The 23,526-nt window shown below is 56.3% G+C and overlaps 1 protein-coding gene across 8 annotated transcripts in view; it reads right to left on the reverse strand.

Moving 5' to 3' along the window:
• Positions 1–897: 897 nt before the first annotated feature.
• TLE3 (TLE family member 3, transcriptional corepressor) overlaps positions 898–23,526 on the reverse strand; it is a 47,443-nt gene continuing 24,814 nt past the window's right edge. For 2 of the 8 annotated variants that reach the window (XM_081227425.1, XM_081227421.1), the window contains exons 7-20: positions 16,888–17,092; positions 15,289–15,305; positions 11,556–11,675; positions 10,595–10,645; positions 9,792–9,944; positions 9,245–9,377; positions 8,493–8,677; positions 7,555–7,631; positions 6,507–6,756; positions 5,879–6,126; positions 4,871–5,018; positions 3,914–4,064; positions 2,686–2,762; positions 898–1,564 (exon numbers count right to left, since the gene is read on the reverse strand). In XM_081227425.1, the coding sequence (XP_081083551.1) occupies positions 1,457–1,564; positions 2,686–2,762; positions 3,914–4,064; positions 4,871–5,018; positions 5,879–6,126; positions 6,507–6,756; positions 7,555–7,631; positions 8,493–8,677; positions 9,245–9,377; positions 9,792–9,944; positions 10,595–10,645; positions 11,556–11,675; positions 15,289–15,305; positions 16,888–17,092 (1,923 nt within the window). In that variant the 3' untranslated portion in view covers positions 898–1,456. Of the gene's footprint in view, positions 1,565–2,685; positions 2,763–3,913; positions 4,065–4,870; positions 5,019–5,878; positions 6,127–6,506; positions 6,757–7,554; positions 7,632–8,477; positions 8,678–9,235; positions 9,378–9,791; positions 9,945–10,594; positions 10,646–11,555; positions 11,676–15,288; positions 15,306–16,887; positions 17,093–23,526 lie in introns of all 8 variants that reach the window. The other 6 variants (XM_081227423.1, XM_081227419.1, XM_081227424.1 and 3 more) reach the window with 3 other exon arrangements.

Genomic DNA, 23,526 nt, shown 5'->3' on the forward strand with positions numbered 1-23,526 from the left:
CTAATACCTCAGAACATTTTGGTACCAAAAAGTGGCACCTGCAGGAGATGATATTCTACCTGTAAGCTGTCTGGGCTCCCAAAAGAGATGGGAAGCTACAAGAAGTCAGCCCAGTGTGCCCCCAGCCCAACCCCAAGTCCCCTCTCCCCAGGCAGGGGGGAGATAAACCTCAGACTCACAGCTCTGCAGGTTAAAATACACACTTTCCCTCTAAGGAGAGAGGAGGAGGTCAGAGGCAGGAAAGGGGAGAGAAGGCATTTTATGAAAGGACATCACTTCTAATTCCTTTTATTCAAATTAAAAAAAAAAAAAAAAAAAAAAAAGCACCCACATCGGTTGCTATTTTTTCTCTGGTAGCTCCCTGAGCTGAGTTGCTATGCTTTCCTCTAACTTTGTGTCCTTTTTAGGTTGTGTCCGAAGATTAAGAAGGGCCGGAGACAGAGTGGCTTTGAACTTCCATTTCTCATCACGATAACCAAATGTGCACCAAAGAGAGATGGAGGTCGGGGTGGGAGGGAGGGAGGGAGAGAGGAAGGGACAGAGAGAGAGAGAGACAGGGGGTCAGACACCTGAAAGGGGAGCATGGAGCTCAGGAGACTACAGAAAAACCCACCATTTCTGCTGCCGTCAGCCCGGGCTGGCACCCATCTCAAGCTCTGTCAGTCCGTCAGTCTGTCTGGAGCTTGGTCCTGACACGCCCCAAACGATTCCCAGGTCCACATGGAGATACACTTGTCCAGGGGGGTACCTGACAGCCAACCTGGTGGCTAGCCTTAGTGCCTCTCCTCCACCCCAGGAGTTTTCTCCCCCTTCTACTCCCTCTCCATTCTGCACCCGGCTCCCTGCCTTCCCTTCCCGATGGGAACTTTTGTTTTTTTGTTTTTTTTTTTAAAAAAAAAAAAAAAGAAAAAAGCCACCACCACGAGTGGATTACAAATACAGCAGGCGAAATACACGGCTGGCGTTGCCGGTGGGAAGGGGCCTCTTCCCCCCAGCTGACCAGTCCGAGATAGGAGTCTGTTATTTACACTTTTCACAAACCTTGTGCGCTGCACAGTCAGGGACGTGAACACCCCCCTCCCCTGGCATAAACATGTGGGCCACGCTCCAGTGTCCCCAAGCCAGGGCAGGGGAACACATCAAAAACAAAAGGGGAAGGAAAGATTCATGAGGGCGTCTGTGGGGAGCCGGAGCCACGAGCCCCCGAATAAATCTATGTGTAACATCTGCCAGGATCGTTAAGGGGAGGAGAGGAGAAATCCATCAGAGTCCGTGAGTCCCATCAATCCACGCCTGGGAGTCCCGACTGTGACGGGGGCACCTTCTCAGCCGCCGGAGCACAGCGCTGGCCTGCTCGCCGCCCATCCTCCACGTCCACGGAGCCCCTTGCCGGGGTCTCCCTGGCACAGCTGAGTCTGTTTCTCCCAGAGTTTGACAGCCCTGTTACAGTCCTTGTTTAGTAGATGACCTCATAAACCGTGGCCTTCTTGTCACCAGAGCCTGTTACAATGTATTTGTCATCCGCCGAAATGTCACAACTCAAGACAGATGAGGATTCCTTAGACTGGAGAAGGAGAGGCAAGAGAGGGCGGCGAGAGAAAGGATAGAAATTCACTTTGTGGGTACTGGACGCCCTTTCAGTGCTCTCTGAATTCAACCGCCCTCTGCCCGCCCTGGAGCCCACACTGCAAGGCCTTCAAACACAGCGCTTCCCGTTAGAGGGGCCCCTTCCACCTGCTTCCCCACAAGGAAAAGCTCGTTAACAGGGCCCAACGTGATCTTTACAGCCTCTGAGGAGCAAAACAGGACACTTGAACCTTGTGAGCTTTGATCCTGAGTTTACAAACAGGAAGAAGCTTTTCTGAGCTGGGAGCAGGTGTCAACAGGCCAGACCCTCAGCCTGGTGAGCTAAGCAGGTGTCAACAGGCCAGACCCTCAGCCTGGTGAGCTAAGAAACAGGATTTGCACCTGAGTTTTGAAGCATGCAGTACAACTGGAGACTTGAAAGTTACGTGTGTGACACACTAGATGCCAGACTTCTAGCCTGAATCCAGAAAGTGGCTTGTTGGCTCTGAGAGCAAAAGTGTGACTGTGTGTGTGTGTGTGTGGCATGTCTCTGTATGTGTGTGCGTCTGTGTGTGTGGGAGCGTGTGAGTGACCAAGTGAGGGGGTGCAGCATCAGGCCGCAGGTCTTGAAAACTCACAGAAAGCCTCTTCCTTCTCTCCTATTTCCTTCTGGATCTTTCTCCTGCCCCACCTCTCTCCCTACTTGGAAGTGTTGAGATGAAATACGAACTTACTTGAGTATCAGACAACACTGCTCAGAAAAAAAACTGCCCAGTTTGCTCAAATGCCCAGCACACCTCCTGCGAGGGCTCAGCGTGCAGGCCAAAGCCGAGAGCATGTTTTCACTTCTCCTTGCTCTAGAAATCCTACAAGAGCCCCTGCTTAAAAGCCCTCACCCTGAGGGGTCAGATGCCATTAGCAGCAGAGTGTACGGCCCACTGATGTGCCCAAGTCCAAGCCCTTGCCTCTGGAGAACCCATCCTGGACCCCTGGCAGATAGGGGCTGGAAGAGGCCGGGGCAAGTTCTGTTTTACCTCCCCCACCCCTGTCCCCATCACCGCGGACGGGCCCTGACTCTGGGCAGAATCAGGAGGGGGGTGCTCGGATGGCGGGTGGTACCTGGAATATGCTGGCTCCATACGGTGTCCTCCAGGCGTTGAGAAGGTTATCTTTCCCAGTGCTCACAAACCACTTGCCTGCAGGCGGGAGGCAAAGGAAACATCAGGTTGTGGGCTGCTGCCCTCTAAAGTGAGACCCGCCCCATACATGGCCGGCTGCCATGGAAACACAGTGTGAACCGCTAACCAGTGCTGGGCCAACTCTTCACTTGTGAGAGACATTTTGTAACCGAGACACAGTAACACAAACATCAACACCCAGAGAATGCCTTCCTCTGCAATCAAGGGGAGGGGTGGGCAGGCTGGGACGGAGAAAGGGAGGATCTGCAGTTAATCACAGGGATTACACTGCCCAAAAGATTCTTTTTAAAGCCACTGAGGTCGACTGATCCATCTCGATTCTACTACTGGAAGACAGCAGGAAGTACTAGGAATGACAAAGCTCCGAGTGGCTGAAGACCCAGCTGAAGGCGGGGATCGCTGCAGGTGCGCTGCCAGGGCTCTGCCTGCGTTAATGCCCCAGGGTTCCCAAAGCCACGTGGGGTGCCTGCAATTCCTGGTCCACAGAAAGACCCGTCGGGGTTTAGAGAGGACGGGACGCATCAGAGCTGCACAGCCACAACTACTGAGTCCGCGTGCCACAACTACTGAAGCCCGTGCACCTAGAGCCCATGCTCCCCAACAAGAGAAGCCACCGCAATGAGAAGCCCATTCACCGCAACAAAGAGTAGCCCCCACTCGCTGCAACTAGAGAAAGCCTGCGCGCAGCAACGAAGACCCAATGCAGCCAAAAAGAAATAACTAAATTTTTTAAAAAGTAAAATAAATTTATATATATATATATATATATATATATATATATATATATATATATATATATATAAGTGGGCCGGCAGATATTCCAATCCAGAGTTATGGCCACCAAAGCCTGGGGTCTGAACCATCACCTGGAAGCACTGCTGGCAGGGCTGTGAGTACTGTTCCTTTGCCCCAAGCCAGCAAGGTCTGGCTCTGGCCTGGTCTCACAAGTGCTTGGTACCCTGTGGCAGTATCTGTATCCAAGGATGCAGGGGGGGATGCCAGATGGGGGCGGGTACTGGTCAGGGTCGGGGGGCCTGGTTCTGGGACCGTGCTCACTTTGGGGCTCTGGCCCTTCTCTAAGCTTTGGGCCGCATCTATGCACAGAGGGCAGGCCAGGCCTCCCGGGGCTCCCACTCCCCCAGGCTCACCGCAGTAGGCGAATTTGAGGGACAGCACGCAGCTCTCGTGCAGGTGCAGCTGGTACTTGTCGGGCTTGGTGTGGTGTAGCACCTCCACGTTGCTGCTCTCCATGCCCACGGCCAGCCACTCCCCGGTGGGGCAGTAACCCAGCGAGAAGATCTGTGGGGGAGGGGCATAAGGAGATCAGCATCCTCCAGAGCCACAGGGGTGGGGGTTCCTCAAAGGCCCTGCTCTGGGACCCTGAAGACTCAGCGTCCCACCACTCCTTCCCCCAGCACCTCCCCACCTGCCATTTGCAAAGCCAAGCCCGAAAACCCAGGGGAATGGGATCTCATGTTTCATCCCCATTTGATAGGTGACGAAGTTGAGGCCCAGAGAGGTTGCTGACTCTAGAAAGTAAGTGGCGGAGCAAACTCAGAGGTGGCACAGATATTTCACCTTCACAGTTATCCTCTCTGCCTCAGTGACTTCTGCCTTTCCTTAAGAAACGTATGAGTAAATAAAACACTAACGTATTGAATAGCAAGATGAAAATATTAAAACAAGTAATAAAATGACAACAAAAAACACTAATACCTGGCACTTATAGAAGGCTGTCTATGAGCCAGGCTTACAGCTAAGGCTTTTAGAGGGACCATTTCAGGTGCTCCCACCACACCCATGAGGTAGCTATGACTATTCCCATCCCACGTAAGAAAACCAAGGCCAAAGTGCTCAACGGTAGAGGAGCTGGGAATCAAATCCAAGCCGTTGGGTCAAGTGTGTCCAACTCCAAAGCCTTGTCGATTCTGTTTCATTGCCACTTCCTCCAGGAAGCCTTCCCAGATGGCTCAGGTTGGTCTCAGGTCCATTTGCAACAACCAGGTGTGAGGGCCCCTTTGTCCCCTGACTCAGCCACTGGGACCTGGGGAGGGAAGGCCCCACGCTGCTCCAATGGAGGGAAGGGGGGGGTCTCGGGGGCACACCTGGGAGGTGAAGTCATGCTGCTGCAGCTGCCGGCCCTCCCGCAGGTCCCAGGAGCGCACGGTGTTGTCCAGGCCTCCGGTCCACAGCTTGGTGCCGTCGTGGGAGATGTCTATGCAGCTGGCCCCATCCGTGTGGCCCTGGAACTGCCTAGGAAGGCCAGGCAGGGATGGGGGTGAACTCCGGGGAAGAACCGATGCCAAGCGGACAGCCATCCCAGGGGGCAGGCCAGCTCTGCCCGAGCAGAACAGGAAACTGAGGTCCATCGTCCCCTGGGGAGCTTGCAGCAGAGCCAGGCCTGGGCCCCTCTGCTATTCTGCTCAAGGGTCTTGGGCAGGGGCAGTTCTGGGAGAGCAGGTACGTAACAGGGGAACCCCCCCCTTAGCCCGACACCCCATGCCTCCTCAATTTGCATGCTTGATCCATCCTTGTCACCCCGCATGAACCACGTGGCGGAGGCCATAAACCAGCTGCATGGTGCTATGACTAACGCAGACAGCCACACTGCACTGAGGGCCAATGCTGGGCCCGGCGCTGGGGTCCGACTCTAAGGAAGGGGCTTCACTCCGCCCGTTGCATGCAGGGGAAACCGAGGCACGGAGGTTAAGTGACTTGCACAAGGTCACACGGAGGCAAGATTGAAACCCTGCAGCTTTGCTCCTGAGGCCCCACACTTAACCACCAAGAGGTACTTGCTCCTCCACTCTGGTCTCAACGCCTCTCCTTCTCCTGCCCTCTGTGTGTCTCCACTCATCTGAGTCCCACACTCCCAGGCCTGCTCCAGCTCCCCTTCTCCCCAGAGCCTTGTGCAAGCTCCTGGGCCAAGGAGCCCTCCATCCTCTACCCATGCCGGGCATCTGGCACAAGCTGTTTTCTCACCTGGGTGCCCTCGCCCACGCTGTTCCGGCTGGCCCACAGCACCTCGGACAGGCCAGTCGCAGCAAAGATACCAGGCACGGCCAGCGAGGCCTTCCCGAGGACAAGGACCCCCGCCCCATCCCGTGCCTAACCTGACCAGGGTCTGGTTGTGCAGGTCCCACACGGCAATGTTCCCGTCGCTACAGCAGGAGAAGCAGACTTTGGCGTCGGGGCTGATAGCCAGGGCGTAGCAGGCCGGAGCCGAGGATGTCAGTTCGGCCTTGATGCGGGGCGTGGGTGAAGCCAGGTCCCAAATGGTGAGCGTGCTGGCCTCGCCGCCCACGATGAGCGTGCGCCCGTCGGGGAGCAGCTTGCAGGAGCGGATGTAGTTATCCCTGTTCTGGAGGGGGAAGGGGCAGTGTTCAGCCCCACCCACCTGCCCTCCTGGGGACCAGGAGGGTCCACAACACTGAGCGCCCTGGCCGCTTCTGCCCACTTCCTGCCCTTACTGAAGGCAGCTGCCAGTCCGACCCCACTCCTCACTCACTCCTCGTTCACCCCCCCTTTCAAACTTTCACTCACTTCTTCACAAACCCCTGGAGGTCAGCATCACCTCCCCTTACAGACGATGAAAGTGGGGCTCAGGGAGGTTTGCCAGCTTGCCCAAAGTCGCCCAGCCAATACAGGGCTGCACCTGGCCGGGGGGATGGGGCTCTCCCCCTGGCTGCCCCACTCTCCTATACCAGGTGGAAGGGATGCCCACAGCCCTGGGATCCTCACCAGGCAGTCCAGCTGGGAGATGGGGCTCTTGCTGCCCGGCTGGCTGATGTCCCAGATCTTCACACAGCCCTTGCCACCTGTGTAGACGTGCCGCGTGGGGTTGCTGATCGTCACCGCACACACCACCTCCCCATGGCTGAGTGTGTTGATCTGCCGGGCGTGCCTGGGGATGCCGGGGCCTGCCAGGGCATCGTGGGGGAAGGGCACGGGCTGCATCTGCCCATCAGCACTCACGTGGAAAGAGTAGGCTCTGGGAGGGGAGAACCACACTTCTGCCATCTCCAATCCTCTAACAGTTTGCACAGCTCCTGCCCAGTTTGACTGACACCCGCCCCTGCCTGGCCTCCCTGCCTCCAGCTGTCCCCTCTCCCCAGATCTGAGGGCAACTGCTAACCCTAACCTCCTCGGCCTGGCTCCACTGGGCCGGAAACTGCTGCAGAGTCTGACCTTGGCTTCTGCCCCCACTTACAGATCCTTGCTCCAAACCAGGCTGCTGACCCCAAACTGGCCGTGGGACACCCTTCCCCGCCATCTACAGAATCCTGAACACGCTGACTCCAGAAAGGACCCAGCTTGAACGCCGCCACCCCTCCTCTAGGAGCCGGTGGCATTAGGGAGAAAAACCTGTTTGCGACCCTCCAAATGAGTCACAGGGTGCACATCAGAGCCAGGGGTGAGCCTGTGTGGTTGGCCTGCTGTTTTAGGTGCCAACTGTGGGCAGAACCCACAGGAGCCCCCCAAGGCCAGGGCAGCTCCACGGCACTTGGTTGGGAGACTGCAGTGTCCGAAGTGTTCCTTCCCTCTCAGAGCCCAGGGACCACATCCTCCACCCCAGCCCTGTCTCGTTCCCCTTTCAGAGGGAGCCTGGGGGCCGTTCAGGAGTGCGGCATGGCCAGGCAGCTTTGCTGGGGTTGCAACCTGGCCTATGGGTACCCCGAGAGGGGCAGACACCTTTCCTCAGGGGAGGTCCACCAGGGCAGGGGATGGGCGGGTGGGTGGTGTGCTCTCCCCTGCCCTCCCCAAGAAGCAAAAAATAGCCAAAGCTTACGGTTTTCCACCAGGAATGGAGGCAAGGCTGGAGGGCAGGCCCGTGGCCCGCATTGGGGGGTGAGGGTCAAACCCAACCTGTAAGGCAAGGCCAGGCCAGCCCTTAGTGAGGGGTGCCGCCATATGTCCCCCCACTATACATCCCCCGCCAAAGGCTTCCTCTTTCACCACCTCCTGTCCCACCCGCACGGCGCTGCCTCTTCAGAACCCGAGACAGCTGGGCAGAGCACAGCCCCTTGGTCCAGAGAGAGCACGGGCCCAGGAGGGCCAAGTGCCTTGTCCAGGACAACAGCAGGAACAGGATGATGGTCCAGACCCCGAACTCTGAACCAGTTATCTTCCACTCCCACCCGCAGCTCATTCTCCCTGCTCTGCAAGGCCGAGCGGGCCCCTCCTCACTTTGTTCCCTCCCCTGGTGTCCCAGTGGGCTTCTCATGTGGAGAGGAGGCCAACCTGGGTTCAGGAGATCAAGAGAGAAACCGTCTCCTGGAAGAGGACCCACCTCTCCAGTCTGAACTGCTCTCAGTAAACGGCAGACAAATCTTGGTATAATGGGCTGCCCCATTTGCCAAGTCCCTGCCTCGTGGAAATCGCCCGACTCACCGTGGGATTCCCACCCCCACAGAGCCCAGAAAGAGAGGTGTCAGCCCTGCTTCCCAGATGGAAAGGGGCAGCCCGGGGAGGCTGTGTTGTGTGAGGTCACATGGCGACTGACGGGCAGGCGGGGTGGGACCCAGGTCTGCTGACCCCCAAGTGTGTTCCACTCTTACTCCTAATAAACACTCTGCCCCAAAGGCAGCTAGCTGCCTGGTCACTGGGCCCGGAAGGTCCCCTTTGGTGTGCAGGAAGGGCCACCCTCACCCCCTCCAACTCCCCCGCTCCTTACCCAGTCCCCCCAAAAAAGGAGCCAAAAGGTCTACGTACAGCTCCAAAGCTCACCATTGGCGATCGGCCATAGGCGGCAGCGGCGGCGGCGGCAGCCGCGCTCATCTGGGGTGGGATGTTGTGGAGGCCGGCGTAGGCGCTGGGGCTGGTGAGGGAGCCGTTCATCTCATGGTGGCTCATCATGGCAAAGGGTGCAGCGTAGGAGCTGGTGATGGAGATGGGCGTGCGCAAGGCCGAGGCTGCAAGGAGGCGGGCGTCAGCTGGGAGAGGCCACCAAGGGCAGTGGGCCCCACGCCTCCGTCAAGGGCAAAGCTCAGGCCACCAGGCTGCCTCCCCACCCAGCAGCAATCCTTCCTGTGTTCTAAAGCTGCCTACTCCACGCAGTCCTCCTGGACTGAACCCACCTACCGAAGAACCCCATCTTCACAGCCTAAGAAGGTTCGAGCTGAGAGATGTGACCACCGCTTTCTATAGAGCAGGACTCGGAGGCCCAGAGGAGGGAGTTGTTCAGAGCCTCACAGAACTAACAGCAGAGGCAGACAGATCATTGGTGTCCTGATCTGTCTGAAGCTCCTTCCACACACCTAGTGCACGATGGCTCCAGTAATCCTTGACATCGGTGTTGAAGCACCAGGCACTCACCTCCTTCTCAAACCTGACCAAGTCCCCCAGAGACGGGCCCTGGGAGAGCCCTGACTCTGACCCCCCTCCCTGGCCCCCATCTGTGAGGCTCTAGCCCTGGCCTGGGGCAGACCCCCTCCCCTCAAACATGGTCAGCCCAGCCCCATCGTGCCTACCCATTATACCTATCGGGTCCATGCCTGGAGGTTTGCCCGGCATCGACCGGAGTCCCGGGGTCGTGCTGGTGCCCGGAGTTGGGGCATCGTTCCTTGGGGTTGGTGTGTTGGACTTGAGCCCAGGGGTGGAGGATTTGTCATTCTGAAGAGGGTAGATGCAGAGACCAAAGGAAGCCATGAAGATTCCTTTCTCCCAAGAGCTGGGCACCACATGAAGCCCAGTGCTGGACCCAGCTCTGAATCTTCTGCCCCACAGCTCCTCAATTCTTGCCCAATCTTGTTTGGCAGGGACTGTGGTAATTGTTCCCATTTAATAGATGCAGCAACCAAGGCTTAGAAACGTTAACTAATAATAAGCACAGGGCTCAGCCTGTAAGTGGTAAAGCCAGGATTTGAACCCAGGCCAAGCCCCAATCCGTGTGCTTTCTACTCCAGCCCTCTGCCTTCCACTTAGCACCACTCCAGATCCAGACCCTTTTCCAGAACCTTTTCCCTCTGCCCCCACGTTCCCCACCCTCTCCCAGCCTCTGCGGCACCAGGGGCAGACCCCACATACATGACCAAGGTCTTTGGTCTTGGAGGAGGGCGTGCTGCTGGAGGAGGCCACCGAGGCGGGGCTGGTGGGAGCATCCTTCTTCAGGCCACGGGCCTTGTCCAGCCCGTTTTCAGGAGGGGAGTGTGCCGGGCTGACCCGGGGCGTCGCTGGGTCCTAAAAACACAAGTGATGGGGGGATGTGCTGAGCAGTGACGAGCCTGGAGTCTTCTCCGCTCTGGGGACGGGAAGGGAGTGGGCACAGGGCATGGGAAAAGAGCCTGGTCCCAAGTGGGGACAATGAGTTTTTAATGACCTAGTCTGACCCCTTCATCCCACAGATGGGGGGAGACTGAGGCCTGGGTGGGTGGAAGTGACCTGCCCAAGATCAAATACAAGTTCAGGACTCCAAGCTGGGCAGCTGGGCCTCGGCCCTGGGTAGATCCTTTCCAGCTCCCCCTCCCTTGCTAAGCCTGACCCAGGGGGCTCGCAACCCCAAGATTCCAGGGGTGGTGGGGAGAACAGAGCTGACCTGGAGGACCATGGGGACCGGGAGCCAGCCCTCCCCTGGGATCTTCAGGGGTCTCTCTCTGGAGACCCATCCTAGGAACCCAGCAGTGTGCACGAATGCCCAGCCACCAGGCAGTCAAGCCCTGCCCTCCTCCTCCTGACCAGCTGGATGCCCCAACCCCAAAGGCCTCGTCACCCAGCTGGGGCTGCTGGTAATGGTGCAACAGCTGAGACACGACAGCTCCCACCCAGGACAGGAGCAATCGCCAACCACCCTGCACAGGGACAGCCGCCCTGCGACCTGGGCCGGCCCTTACCTCATTGGAAACGTCCACCACCAGATCGTCACTCTTGTCCCCGTCACTGTCCTGCATGGAGAGGGAAGCCAGTGAGAGGCTACGCCCACCCCAGACTGAGCCCAGACCACGCCCCTGCTTCCACCAGCCAGGATCTGAACCTGGGCCAAACCCCAAAGTCCACGCTCTCCCCACTCGGCCCCACCAAAGCTGACCTCTTCTCCCTGCTGTTTGCTAGCCCAGAGCCCAGCCCCTGGGTCACTCTGCTCCCACGCCCACAGGCAGCCTCACCAACACCTGCCCAGTTATAATATTTCTAAGCCTGCTTTAACGTGTCGCTCTGGAGCCAGACACCTCTCTCCAGCTGGCCTGATATCCACCACCATTTGCAAGTGAGTGCACTGGTCTCGTTCCATCATTCCCATCACTGTGTGGGAGGGGTGATTAGCCTTGTCTCCCAGAAACGCAGCTGAGGCTTTGGCTGTGCAACATGTCCAAAGCCCTAGAACGGCCAAGTGGCTGAACATGGAGGGCCGGGCCCAAGGGCACTGGGTCCCACACCGCATCGCCCCCTGCCCTCTGCCCCAGCTCTCAGCCCTGCTCAGCCTGGCACAGAGAAGACACCATGACCACCTGTAGGGTCGAAGTGTGGGGATGCCAGGGACGGCCCCCAGAGCACACCGGAGGTTCTGAGGGGGCCGTGATGGCAGCACGGGGTTTTTGGCCCATCGGGGGAGGTGCCCCTAGCTCTCCCCAGGCCTCATGGAGGCCAGGATGACTTCCCTGTCCACTGCCTCCTGGCCATGGTCCTCAGGCTCACAGGACATCGGTCTGTGGACGCTTCCCCTGCCCGGGCCACCTGCCCTCCTCGGTGCGGCAGCGTCTCCTGCCCCCACCTCTTCCTGACTCTCCCACGACTCAGGCCCCAGCCCAGTCCGCCCAATCCAAACCCCGGCGGAACCCGCTGCGCTCTCAGACGTACGTATCGGCTCAAACTGTCCTTCTCCTCCGCTTTCCGCTTCTTGGCTTCCATGCTGTAGTCTGCGGAGCCCCGGTGCTTCTCACTGGCCCGTAGGCTTTCCGAGGGCGACACCGAGTTATTCTGGAAGCAAGGAGAGTGAGTATGAACATTTCATGCACATACTGACATAGCTAAGTGACTCAGAAGGTCAGCTGAGGTGTCGTGTGTGTCCTGCAGGTCTCAGCTCCATCGGAGGTTCCCCAGGGACGCCTTCCCAACTCCCCAGACTCGGTTCCCCTGGGAGTGACCCCGGGAGCACGACAATTCTCTTTTGTAGCTGCTATTAGATAATTAACTCAGCACGGGCCATCTGTCTCTGGCCTATGAGACTGTATGCCTCATGAGGGCGGGGGTCACGCCTGTGTCCTCCACTGCCCATCTGTGCCTGCCATATATATTTGCTCAAAGAATGGATAAGCTGAATCTGCACTGGGTCTCGAAAGATGCATCTGAGCTGACAAACTGGGGCCAAGTGCAATACTTCATCTGCTGAACCCGACAGGAGCGGGGAGACTGATCGGGATGGGGATCGCCGGGGTGCCAACAGGCCTCCTAAGTGGAGGTGGGCAATGGGGCATTTTGTGCGAACACCCTACAACTACAGCATGGCCTCCTACAACTTTAGAGAAACGCCAGGGTTATAAAGAAACAGAAAATGCAATGTCATGAAGCCTTTCCCCTCTTAAGACAGGAAAAGGTATAGAGGACAGGTAGACTCCCCTGCTTTGTAATGACGGGACAGGAGGGGCCCCAAGACAATGGGCAATGTGCCCAAGGTCCCCCAGCAGCAGGCAACATGAAGGAAACCCAAGTTTTATAGGCCTGGAAGAGACTTAACAAGTTCTCCCTTCAACTACAAAGCAAGTGAGGACGAGAAGAGTTTGGAATTTCAGGCCTGGGAAGAGGGAAGGCGGGCCAACAGGCGAGGTAGGAGAAGCACCCGCCAGCGGGCCCGGGGACGGAGCGGTGCTGGAAGGGGAGAGCTGCCCACGGAGGAGGACCCTGGCTGGTGGTGTGACAGGTAACCAGGAACGGCAGGCATCACGTGGCCACCAGCACCGGGCTGGGAGCAGGGAGGGAGGAGCTACGGGCAGGGGTACCTGCCAGCAAACCTCTGTGCCAAGAGAAAAACATCACAACCCCGTCTAGGGGGCTGCCGAGGTTTGCCCCTTCCTAAGAGACCACGCAACACCGTCCCCGCTTCGCTCAGCACCCTCTTCAGGGCACCTGCCCTGGATCAGGCCTGGGGCCGGATGCCAGGTGTGGAGGAACAAGACACAGTCCCTGCCCTCCAGGAGCTCACAATCCAGCCGGAGGGAAGGCAAAGTCCACTTCATCCCCATCCCCAGGGGTGTGTGACAAGGCCACGTGGGGACCCAGAGAGACGTCTGCTCAGAGGAGAAAGGCATCAAGAGGCAGGAGGAAAGTCTCCCCACTTCCCCAGAGGCCGGGGACGGTGTTCTGGGGGGGTGGGGGTGGGAGTGGTGCGGGAACCAGCCACAGAACTTTATTTCCTCCCCAAAGCCGGTTTCTGGGCAGCCCTTCCCTGCCAAACTTCTGCCTGAAGCAAATTAAAATGGCAGAGTTATCAAGCCTTGAAGAAAATATGGAGGTTATAATGGAAGTGCAGCTCAACCTTCCCCCGCAGCCGGGCAGGCGCGGCGGCGATACACGCACAGCCGTGATTCAATTAGCCGGGGCGAGCGCCGGCAGAAAAATCGCCGTCATTTCATTTCAGTTCCTCTGACGGTGGCCACCCTGTGCTAAGCAGAAGCGCTCCCAGCCCCTCTGCTCTCGGGTGGGCAGGCGGGGAGGAAAGGGGGGCGCGCGGCTGCTCGTGTTTCTCCCCGCGACCAGGGCCACGGCTCAGAGAACAGCGGGCTCTTTCTTCTCCTGCAGTCAGGCTAAAAACCCTCGCTGCTACCGGAGGAGAGTCCTGTCAGGCGTTTAGCGGCATCGATCCAGCCCGCCTCTGGCTGGCAGGCAGCCAAAAAACTAAGTATTTTTTATTGCTTCAGCTAGGCAAGGAAATATGAATGAAGCTACCTCTAATTGGACTCCAGACTAACCCCTCTGGGACAGCTTCCAGCCCATCCAGCCGGCCCCCCTCCCACTCCGACACGGCCCTGTCTTTCCTGCCGGGGCCTCATCTGTTGACAACCTGGTTTCCAAAGGGCTGATTACGTTTGTCTACACTCCCTCCGACACCACGGCCGCGTGCACACACGTGAGCCCCTACTGCCTCTCCCCGGGACGCCCCACACCCCTTCCCGGCCCAGGACAGCGTCCCGATTCATTTCCACAGAATTCTCCAGTGGCCCAAGGATGGCCCCTCTGCCCTGAGTCTGGATGTCAGCGAGCACTGCGGAGCGAAGAGCCCAGCTCTTAGGGGTTCCCCGTGGGTTCCTTTTAGCAGAAAGCGTTCACAGACTGGGGCACAAAGCCAGAGCCAAGAGCAACGAGGATAGCATGAGAATGTGTGAAGGCAGGGAAGGGGCCAAGCACCCACTTCTCTCTGCGGCAGGTCCCTGTTAAGCAGGTAACCTCTGGGATCCTGGGTCCTGTTCTGAGCAGGGGGTCTTCCTAGCTAAGCGGAGAGGCTGGCTGGGCAGGAATATTGCCATGTTACAGATAGAGAAACTGAGGCTCAGAGAGGCCAAGAGGACTACCCAACGTCCCATGAATCTGGGACCAGACTGAGCCTTGAGGTGTCCAGCCCAGCCCTCCAACAAGGCCACCTACTGGGATCAACACTAAAGCAATCAAAATGGATTTAGTTTCAGCTGTTCCTTTCTTATGCACCTAGCCATTCCTGGGCCCAAATGACCTGGATTTCTGAGCACACAGGCAAGTCAAGAGAGGACGTGAGCACTACTGCTAATGGGAGGTTTAAAGTCAGCCCGGGTAGAGGGCTGGCAAGGGGAGGTGGGTCGGGATGGAGGAGCCGCCCAAGGAAGCTGCTGTCTAGGTGGTTAGTTAACTGCCTGACCTTCCAAGTCCCACTTAACACGAGGTAATAACCAAAGCCATCCTAACAGATTAGATGGCCCCAGATACAAGGACGGCGATGAGGAATAAAATAGCTGTGTTAATCGCTGGAGGATTTTTTTTATCCAGACTCCACTGTGCTTATTCAGAAGGCTTATTCACTTGAAACAGAACCTCTGAGCCTCAGTGTGATCAGAAAGATTTACAACAAATCTCAGAGCTGACAGACACGCAGGCAGCCTGCCCTTAATGCTCGCTTGCTAGCACTTTCTCAAACCGAGTTAAAGCCTAGAACAGGGAGAAAGCTCAGGTGTTGGGAGGAAATAAGGAGCATATAGGATCATACAGGGGTCAGCCAACTGGGGGGCAGGGAGGCACTCTGGCCCCAAACGAGGGGGGGACCAGGGTCCCGAGCTCTGGGTTCAGCCCTGTGACTCCACAACCCCCCTTGGAGGGCCCAGGGCTGGCTGGCTGACCTCTCCAGTAATCACCTCTCATACAAAAGGCGGTTGCTTAGAGCTCACTTAGCCCAGCTCTTCACTTAACAAATGATGGCCCTGAAACCTGGAGAGACGAAGGCTTCCCCGAGTGCAGGTCACTCAACAGGGGACAACACCCTCCTCCCAGGAGCCCACACAGGGTTAGGGCTGACCCTCCCCCAGCACCCAAACACCCCCCCAACAGGTTCCAGAGTGCTGGCACTTACCGTGCTGGATTCTCTCTCTTTGGGGACAGAAGGCCAGGACAGGAGGAGGGTCAGGTCCCCCAAGACAAAGAAACAAAAAAGAAAGCAAGGTCAGTATCGTCCGGTTGGCTTTTATGCTTTGCTAGTTCACGGGTTTTAAAACGGACAGCGGCTGGCTCTCTGAGTCACCGCGGGTCAGCCAAGGTAGGGCCATTAGGTGACGTCTCTCGGTTTGGAAATTAACCGCCCCAATTCCAATGCTTCACCTGGCCACCAGGCCCCGGTGGGGCAGCGGCGGGGATCTGTGGCCTAGCTCTCCCTGACATGCCGAGAAGGGCACCAAGATTACTGGTAAGCAGTTTTTAAAGCTGTAAACTTGGGAAGGATCGTGCTACGCAAAATATCCATAGGATCTGGGAGTTGAGAACATTGATGTTACTTAAAAAAAAAAAAAAAAAAGGAGTTATCAGAGTGGTATTTTGGTGGTGTTGTTTTTTAATTAACACTCTTCTCTGTCTCTTTACCAAGACGCCCCTGGAAGCTGAGGCCTCTGATTATTTGCCCAGCCAAGCACTAGCTCCCTGATCCTCCTGTCTGTTGTGGGGAGGCCCTCTTCCTCTGCCAGGAGGACCATCCTACTGCAGGGGCCAAAAAACTTAGTCTCTGGTTCCCACGACCTGCTACTACCGCCCCATGGCCCCGGCCCAGGCAGGATGGTTAACACTCCAAGCCCCCTGTGCCCAGGGCCGGCTCATAAGGCATTGGCCATGTGCCCCAGTAAATATCTAAGGGCAAATCAAACCATCATGGGGTGCACCTTAAACAGGATAGTATGTGTCGATTATATCTCAATAAAGCTAGAAAAATAATATCTAAGGGCAGACCACACAAGGTGGCAATCTTTGCAAAGGGTCTGCTAGGAAGCCAGGCCCTCTCCTTTCCCGATCAAAATAGGCCCTTCCAAGGCCCTTCTCGGCGCAGCTGGTCTTCGCGGGATAGGTTGGGTTAAGTAAGGGTAGAGGACGTTCTCATTCCCAGTCTTCCCAATCATCTCCCTGCAGCAGTGTCACCACCACCTCTACTTAAAGACAGTCCCCTAATGAGTCTTTACTTGAGCGCCAACTGGGTATCTTTTCCAAAGAACGTGGTCTCTGTCCTCAGAGGACTAATGATCCTGGTGAGGATAAAACACTTTCCAGGGTAGGAAACAGAAGAACGGTAACAAAGGGCTCCGTCTTGGGGCCCCCAACTCTTGAACTCTTATGGGAATTTGAAAAGAGACCCTCAGCTTGGCCAGGAGGGCATCCTGAAGGGGTGGGACTGGGGCTGGCCCTTGGAGGGTAGGCAGGGTGTGACTAGGAAGATGAGAAGGTATTCCAGGAAGAAAGGACAAGATGTCTTCCAGGGAAAAGAAGAGCAGGTACACATCAGGCATTGGGGGGTGGCCTGGGGGGTGGGGCTCCGGTTTCCGTGTACCAGGAACTTAATAGATGGCTCCAGGCCTTTTGCTAACTCCTGGTCCTAGGGTGACAGCATTTGCTGTGTCTGTTCACAGAGGGGCCTCCCAAACCTCTGCCCCCAGCCCTGCACTCTGCCCTCCACCCCCGCCCCGGGCCGCACCTCTGTGGTCCAGTTCATGGTGGTTCTTCTCGTCCTTCACCGACAGGTGGGCCTGGCTGCCCAGGGCACCGAGCGCCAGCAGCCCTGAGCTGCTCCCCGTCACTGGGGGAATCCCTGGAGGCTGGAGGCCTGACGGGTGGGGTGGCAGCTGCACCGGGGGGCCGTGCGTGGCGTGGGAGAGGTGCTGCGCCTGGAGCTGTTGTTGCTGCAATGAAGTTGGTGGTGAGTGCGGCTGAGCGGGGAGGGCCGGGGGAACATGCCCCCCAAACCTCTGCCCCCACCCAGCTCAGGCCACACATGCTGTCATGCTGGAGGAAGTCTGGTAATGGACTGCAATTGAGACACAAGATTTATGATGGCAAACACTCCATCTCCTCTCCAACCCCAGTCTCAGGACAGAACTTCTCAATGCATGTTTCCAAGCCCAAGATAAATACAGCATGCATTTAAAAGCCAGTCATCGGGGTTCTCTCTCCGTTGAGGGCGACCCACTTTTAAGCTCCTAGCGGCCACAGTTTTGCTCATGCTTACATGCCTGCAAACGTCAGCAGCCAGCGTTTCCCACCCTGAGCCCGTACCCTGGGGAAGGCTCCCTAATTCTGAGGAACTCCACGCTTGTCTTACAAAGCGGGGGCAGGACACAGCAGAGGAGTCCCGAGATCAAGAGGAGTTTGGGGCCAGTGGAATGAGAGCCAACGTCACCGGACATCAGAGTGGAAAACAGGGTAAGAGAAAGAGTGGGGGCTTTGGAATCAAGACAGACCAGGATTCAAATCCCAGCTCTGGCACTTACTAGCTGGGTGACCTCAGGCAGGTTACTCACTAAGTGATCTCATAACAATAGCTAAACGTTTCCCAGAGGCCTTCCCGTGGCTCCCTCCCCTTCCAAAATCTAGTCGTGCATTAAGTCACTTATTATCAATAGCAAGGATAGCAATCCCTAATTAAGGATTCCGCTCAGCACTAGCCTCAGAGTCTTCTTTTCCCCCTTCCCCTTGTGCTCCCCCAGCAGCCAAGACAAAGCACCCTTTATCATTCCCAAGATTGCGTCAAGAACCACGGGCACTGTGGCGCGAGCTACACCACGGCTGAATATTTCATAGGGACTGAAATATTTCTTAGGAATGGCTGGGCTCTTGGGTACACATACATCTTTCTTCTCAACGAGCACAACAGGAGGGGACAGAAATTTACTGAATGCCTGAATCAATGCCTGGGCCCTTTCCAAATATTTTCTCTGACCCTTCCAACTACCTGGCAGAAGGGTTCTGCCCATTTTACAGATGGCAAACTGGCACTTAGGGGCTGGAGTGGGCAGCAACTAGCCAAGTCTCACCACTAGTGTGGTATCTGGACTCAAATCTGTCAACCACCGACGTCAGCCGAAGAATGTCCCTAAAGAGACCCTCCTCCCCAAAGCAAGAAGAGTTGGTGGGGGTGACAAAGAGCTCGCCTGTCAGTGTGAACTGTGGCTCTCAGGCCACTGATGAACAGACAACACAACACAATGAAGGCCCACAGATCTGGACAGACGCGAGGCTCCAAAAGGCAATGAGTGTGTTTGAGGTCAGGGATTAAGAGCCCCACTCTTCCCCAACTAAGCCGCCAACCGCCAACCTGGTGCACCCCCAGATTAATGGCACCCCCAGTCACACCACACTCCTGGCCCCAGAGAGCTCATTTCTCAGTTTGGGGAGAAAGGCTGGGACCCACGGCCATTGCTCCAGACCTAGGACATCTCTTGGTGGGCAGTTTACAGAAGCTGCCGGTGGGTACTGGTCCAGGTTGCAGCCTGATCCCAGATCTGCCTCGAGACACCAGAGCAGAAACGAAGCCGAAGGGCCCCCCGGAAGCCCTCCCCATCATCCGGGTCAGAACAGGTTCCTCCTTTCTGAGAGTTATGACAGCTCAGACTCTGGAGCCAGACAGACTAAGGAAGATGTCCCGCTCTTTTATCAGTTATAAGACCTTGGACAACAGTGGACCTCTCTCAGCCTCAGTTTCCTCATCCGCAAAGTGGGGATCAGAATGCAGCCCATCTCTTCAGGTTGTACAAGGATCACGTGCGTTACTACATGTGAAGGCAAAGTAGGTGTTCAACAAACATTAGCAAAAACTATGAGTGGACCACAAATAGAACTGCATCTTTCATCTTTCTCTGATCTTGACAACTTGTGAGCTCCAGGAAGAAGGGACCTTGTTTTATCCATCCCAGCACCTCGGGTGGGGCCTGGCGTGTTTGCCCAATACACATTTGCTGGGTAAATAAATGAAAATGTTGGAAAAGGGTTTACACAGAGAGGCTGGGAAGTCAGTCAGCAGAGTGACTCTGTCCAAAAGCCATCCACCTTCCCAGATCCAAGCCTCCTCTTGGTTGGGACGCGGAGCATCAGTGGTGCATCCTGCTTCCCAAAACATGAACCAGTGAACCAGCATCAGAAACTTGGAACAAAGGCTGTAGTTGCAGTGACTGTTTGGAAGACAGTGGCTTTCAAAGCTGCTGAGCTTCCCAGATGGAGAGGTTGGTTTTCAGCCGTGGCCCGTCAAGCAGGAGTGTCTCTTCTTTGCAACAGAGGAAAGGCAGCTTCCATGTACTTCTCATCTTCAAATACAAGAGCACCCCCTGCACAGCCAGAAATTCCCCTGAGGTCTGTTCCGGGGGGTTGGAAGGCACAGTCGGGAGCGGCCCAGCAGGCTCCAGGAAGCAGGGACAGAGAGCCGACCTCCTCCCAGGCTTCTCTCCTGGGGTGAGGACAGATGCCAGGGCTTGTCGGGCCAAGGGTCTGCTAACAACAGTCCTGGTTGTGATAAAGAGGGAGATAAAGTCTTTGCCGCAGCGGGGCAGGGGGAGCCGGCTGGCAGTGATCCACCTGTCTCTCCGTCCCCGTGTTGCAGACAGGGCACAGCCATCCTCAGGCTGCATTTCTATCCCTGTGACATATCTATGACTTCAGAGGACGATGTGCAGAAAACACAGTGACATCCAAGTGGGAGGGTGACAGCGTTTTCAACTGCGGACAAATGGGATCAAGTCCACCATCCGCGGAGGGCACTGGGCTCACCACTCTGCAGCAGCCTGTCCCTGGCTTCCACCATTCCCTCCAAGACCAGGATTTCTCCGCCCACCATAGGAAAGGAAGTCAACAACCCACCCCCCAACCCCAAAAGAGGGGTGAGGCTTCTGGAAGCAAGCCAGCTCGTGAGCACGCCCTCCTCCCACCTTTAACATTTCATGCTGGAACAGCAACCTGTCAAAGAACATGTCCCGTGGGGCAGACGTGTGTCCCTGTCCTCACGTGCCCAGTTCCCGGGCTCCGAAGGTATGGCCACTTACATGGGAGGCTGTCAGGGAGGCCCGCGCTGGCCGAGTCTGTGTAACTGGATTATGCACATCACGCTTCATGCCTCTGCAACCTGATTTAATGCTTCGCTTCTCAGGTTCATGATTTGGGTTAAACCTAGTGAAGTTGTCTAAGCATTTCCAGGGCTGAGACCCACCAAGGACACCCAGACGGAGTCCTAACTGCATAAGATGCAGACGCCCTGCCCTCCCAGGAGAGGGAGGGCAGCCCCGGCCGCTACTTCCTGCCCACGGAGGTGGCCCCCCAGCTCCAGGCTGAATTGTGCCTTCATGCTCTGTTATAGTTTGGAGAGCTCACAACAACCCCGTTATCCCCATTTCAGAGACGGGAACAGGCTCAGGGGGAGGTGAAGGAACTCTGCTAAGCCAAAGTAACCAGAGCCAGGACGCAAACCCAGCATGACTTCTCTCTACCATGGCCCCCTGGCTGAGAGAAACAGATGCGTTCATTCTAAGGCACACTCTCTGCACCATCCTTCTCCCAGTCAACTGAACCCAGCTCATCAGCATCCTGGAGGGAATGCGAGAACCTCAGGACTGGCTTCAAAATACCCAGTGTGGTTTGTAACAAGCTAAAACCTCCCCCTTCCTCACCCCGCTCACTCAATTAAAAAAAAAAATAAGTAAGCACCAACAAGGACCTACTGTACAGCACAGGGAACTCTGCTCACTATTCTGTAATAACCTAAATGGGAAAAGAATTTGAAAAAGAATGGATACGTGTATATGTACAACTGAATCACTTTGCTGTATGCCTGAAATTAACACAACGTTGTTAATCAACTATACTCTAATATAAAATAAAAAATGAAAAAAAAAAGCAATCAAGCCAACACATATCTTCCACTAATAATTTCCAAGGGAATGCAGGCCAAATTGTCAGTGGGGCCAGTGAGGTACATGCCCCTCCACCTGCCAGGTTCAGTGACCTTGGACTAGCACGGAGCAAAGTAAAACATGAGTTCTGAAAATGGTGGGTAACATCAGCTCACAGGGTCTTTAATCTGCTTGGGGAGGCCTTGTGCAAGCTGCTGACCAAGGGACAGTATTTCACCCCTCACACTCAGGAATCTTTTGACCCTCCAACGATCGCCCACTAACTTGGATCCAAGAAAAAAGGGTGTGTAACAGGTCTGCAATAATTGGGTCCTGGCAGGCCCTGGCGAACAGACACACACCTTCAGGCCTGCCTTCCCCAGACGGTCACTTGAGTTCCCAGTGGCCCTGTGTGTGGTGGGCGGACTGGGCCAGCAAGCCTGGGCTTCCGTCAGCCCCTCTGTCCTCTGTCCCCTCTCCCCTCACACCAAGCTGACGCTGAATTCTGGCCTCTCTCACCTGAAGGGGAGGCCCTGGAAATACTCTAATTCATGTGATAAACACACACCACTAGCTGCAGGTATGCCCACGCCAGAGGTGTCTACCTGACCTCTCATCTCTCTCTGAAATGAGCCAAGATGTGAACCCAGAATCCTTCCACCCCACGCTCAAGAGAGCCCCAGATGACTGACTGAAGAGGGCAGGTCAAAGGAAACTTGCCCAGCCCTTCTCCATCTTTTCACAAATGGGGAAAACAGGCCAGAGGAATGAAGTGACTTGCCCGAAGCCCCCCTAACTCCCAGACCAGGGGGCTGGGCTACTTCTCCCCCAAGAGGGGCCAATCGGACAGTACCATGTGGGTAGCCACAAGGCTTCTGGGCCCTTCCCTTCACTGCCCTTTCCTGCTGGGGCAGGACTCCTGCCCTTTGGCCATCAGCCCTCCCGGCCCCCTGCCACCCTCCTCCCATCACTCTCCCGAGTCAGCCCAGCCACAAGCCCACTGTCCCTCTCCTTCTTCCTTCACGGGATGCCCCAGCTCAGCAAGCCATCCTCAGCCGTCCGTAATTCCTGCCTTGTGAGGCTCTGTCAGGCGCGGTGATTAGATGGCTGCCTTCTTAATGACAGGGAGACGGCCACATTCATTCAGAGCCGGAGAAGCAATTACCTCGAAAATGGGGGTCACAGGCCCTACTCGTTGGCTTTAATTGAATTCCAATATCTGCCTCGAGCTGCCTTGACCTAACGTGTAGCTTCCTAAATACTCCTTGAAGGAAGTGGAGCTAATCCAAGCAGTGCTTCTTCCCCCAATTCCACTCTTTTCTTAGAACTTAAAAAAATTTTTTTTCATAAGAGGATTTTAACTCCAAAGCGGGGTAGGGGGGAGACAGTGGGGGAGAAGGGACTCCACTGTGGCCACAGAGGGATGGGAAGGCTGGGCCTGGAAAGCAGATAGGGACGAGGATCTGAGAGAGGAGAAATATCAGAGGATGCACTTCCCACCCCGAGCCCTTATCTGCCACTCTCAGCAAAGCCACCACACTGTGAACTGGCCACTGAGGAGGACACAGGCGCCCCACCAGGGCTGGACTGGATGGGAGGGTAGTGGGGGCAAGAGCCCTAAGCCGAAAGCCAGCCTGGGGCCTCTGGCCTGCTCCTGGACCGTGTGTGACCGTCTGTGAAATCACTCCCCGTCTCTGTAAAGCAAGGGCATCGGCTGGATCAGTGGTTCTCTACCACGGGCCATTTCATGCACTGCCCCTGCCCCCTGCCAGGACACCTGGTCATGTCTGGAGACGTTTTGGGGTGTCACAACTGTGTGCGGGAGGGTGCCACTGGCATCCAGTGGGTGGAGGCCAGGGCTGCTTTGCTCCTCACAAAGTATCTGGCCTCAAAGTTCACGAGTCTTGAGGCTGAAGAACCCTGGGCTCAGATGGTTTCCAAGGAGACTTCACACTGCACCGTATGATGATTTCCCTGCTGGGGCTCTACCTCCCAAGCTCACTGGCTAAAAGCAGTGACCAGTCACTCCTGCTCCCCTTTCTGGCCTCCTCTCTGCTTCTCCCACACAGTACGTGAGCTCCCCCACCCTCAACACTGTCAGGATTCAGACGAGGCTAATGCTCCCCTGGCCATCCCCCAGCAGCACTCAGCAGCTGCCAGGGGACTCAGACCAGAACAGAAGGACAGAACCCAGTAACCATCACGGGTCCCAATAATGTGTTGGAGGATCAGGATGCACCAGCATCACTCTGTCACTCCAAGCCCTCCCTCCCAGCATTCCTGGCCCAAAGAGATGAGCTGGTCCACCCCCTCCTGTAACAGACGCAGAAACGAAGGCCCGAGGAAGAGATGGGACTGCCTGAGGTCACGTGGGGAAGAGGCTTAACTAGAACACAGGTCTCCAGGTTTCTGCCCCAGAATGAAGAGCCCAGAGTCATCATTCATCCACCAAGCAGAACATT

The sequence above is a fragment of the Mesoplodon bidens genome (genome assembly GCF_964165515.1).
Source record: "Mesoplodon bidens genome assembly, chromosome: 3".
Lineage (NCBI taxonomy): Eukaryota > Metazoa > Chordata > Mammalia > Artiodactyla > Ziphiidae > Mesoplodon > Mesoplodon bidens.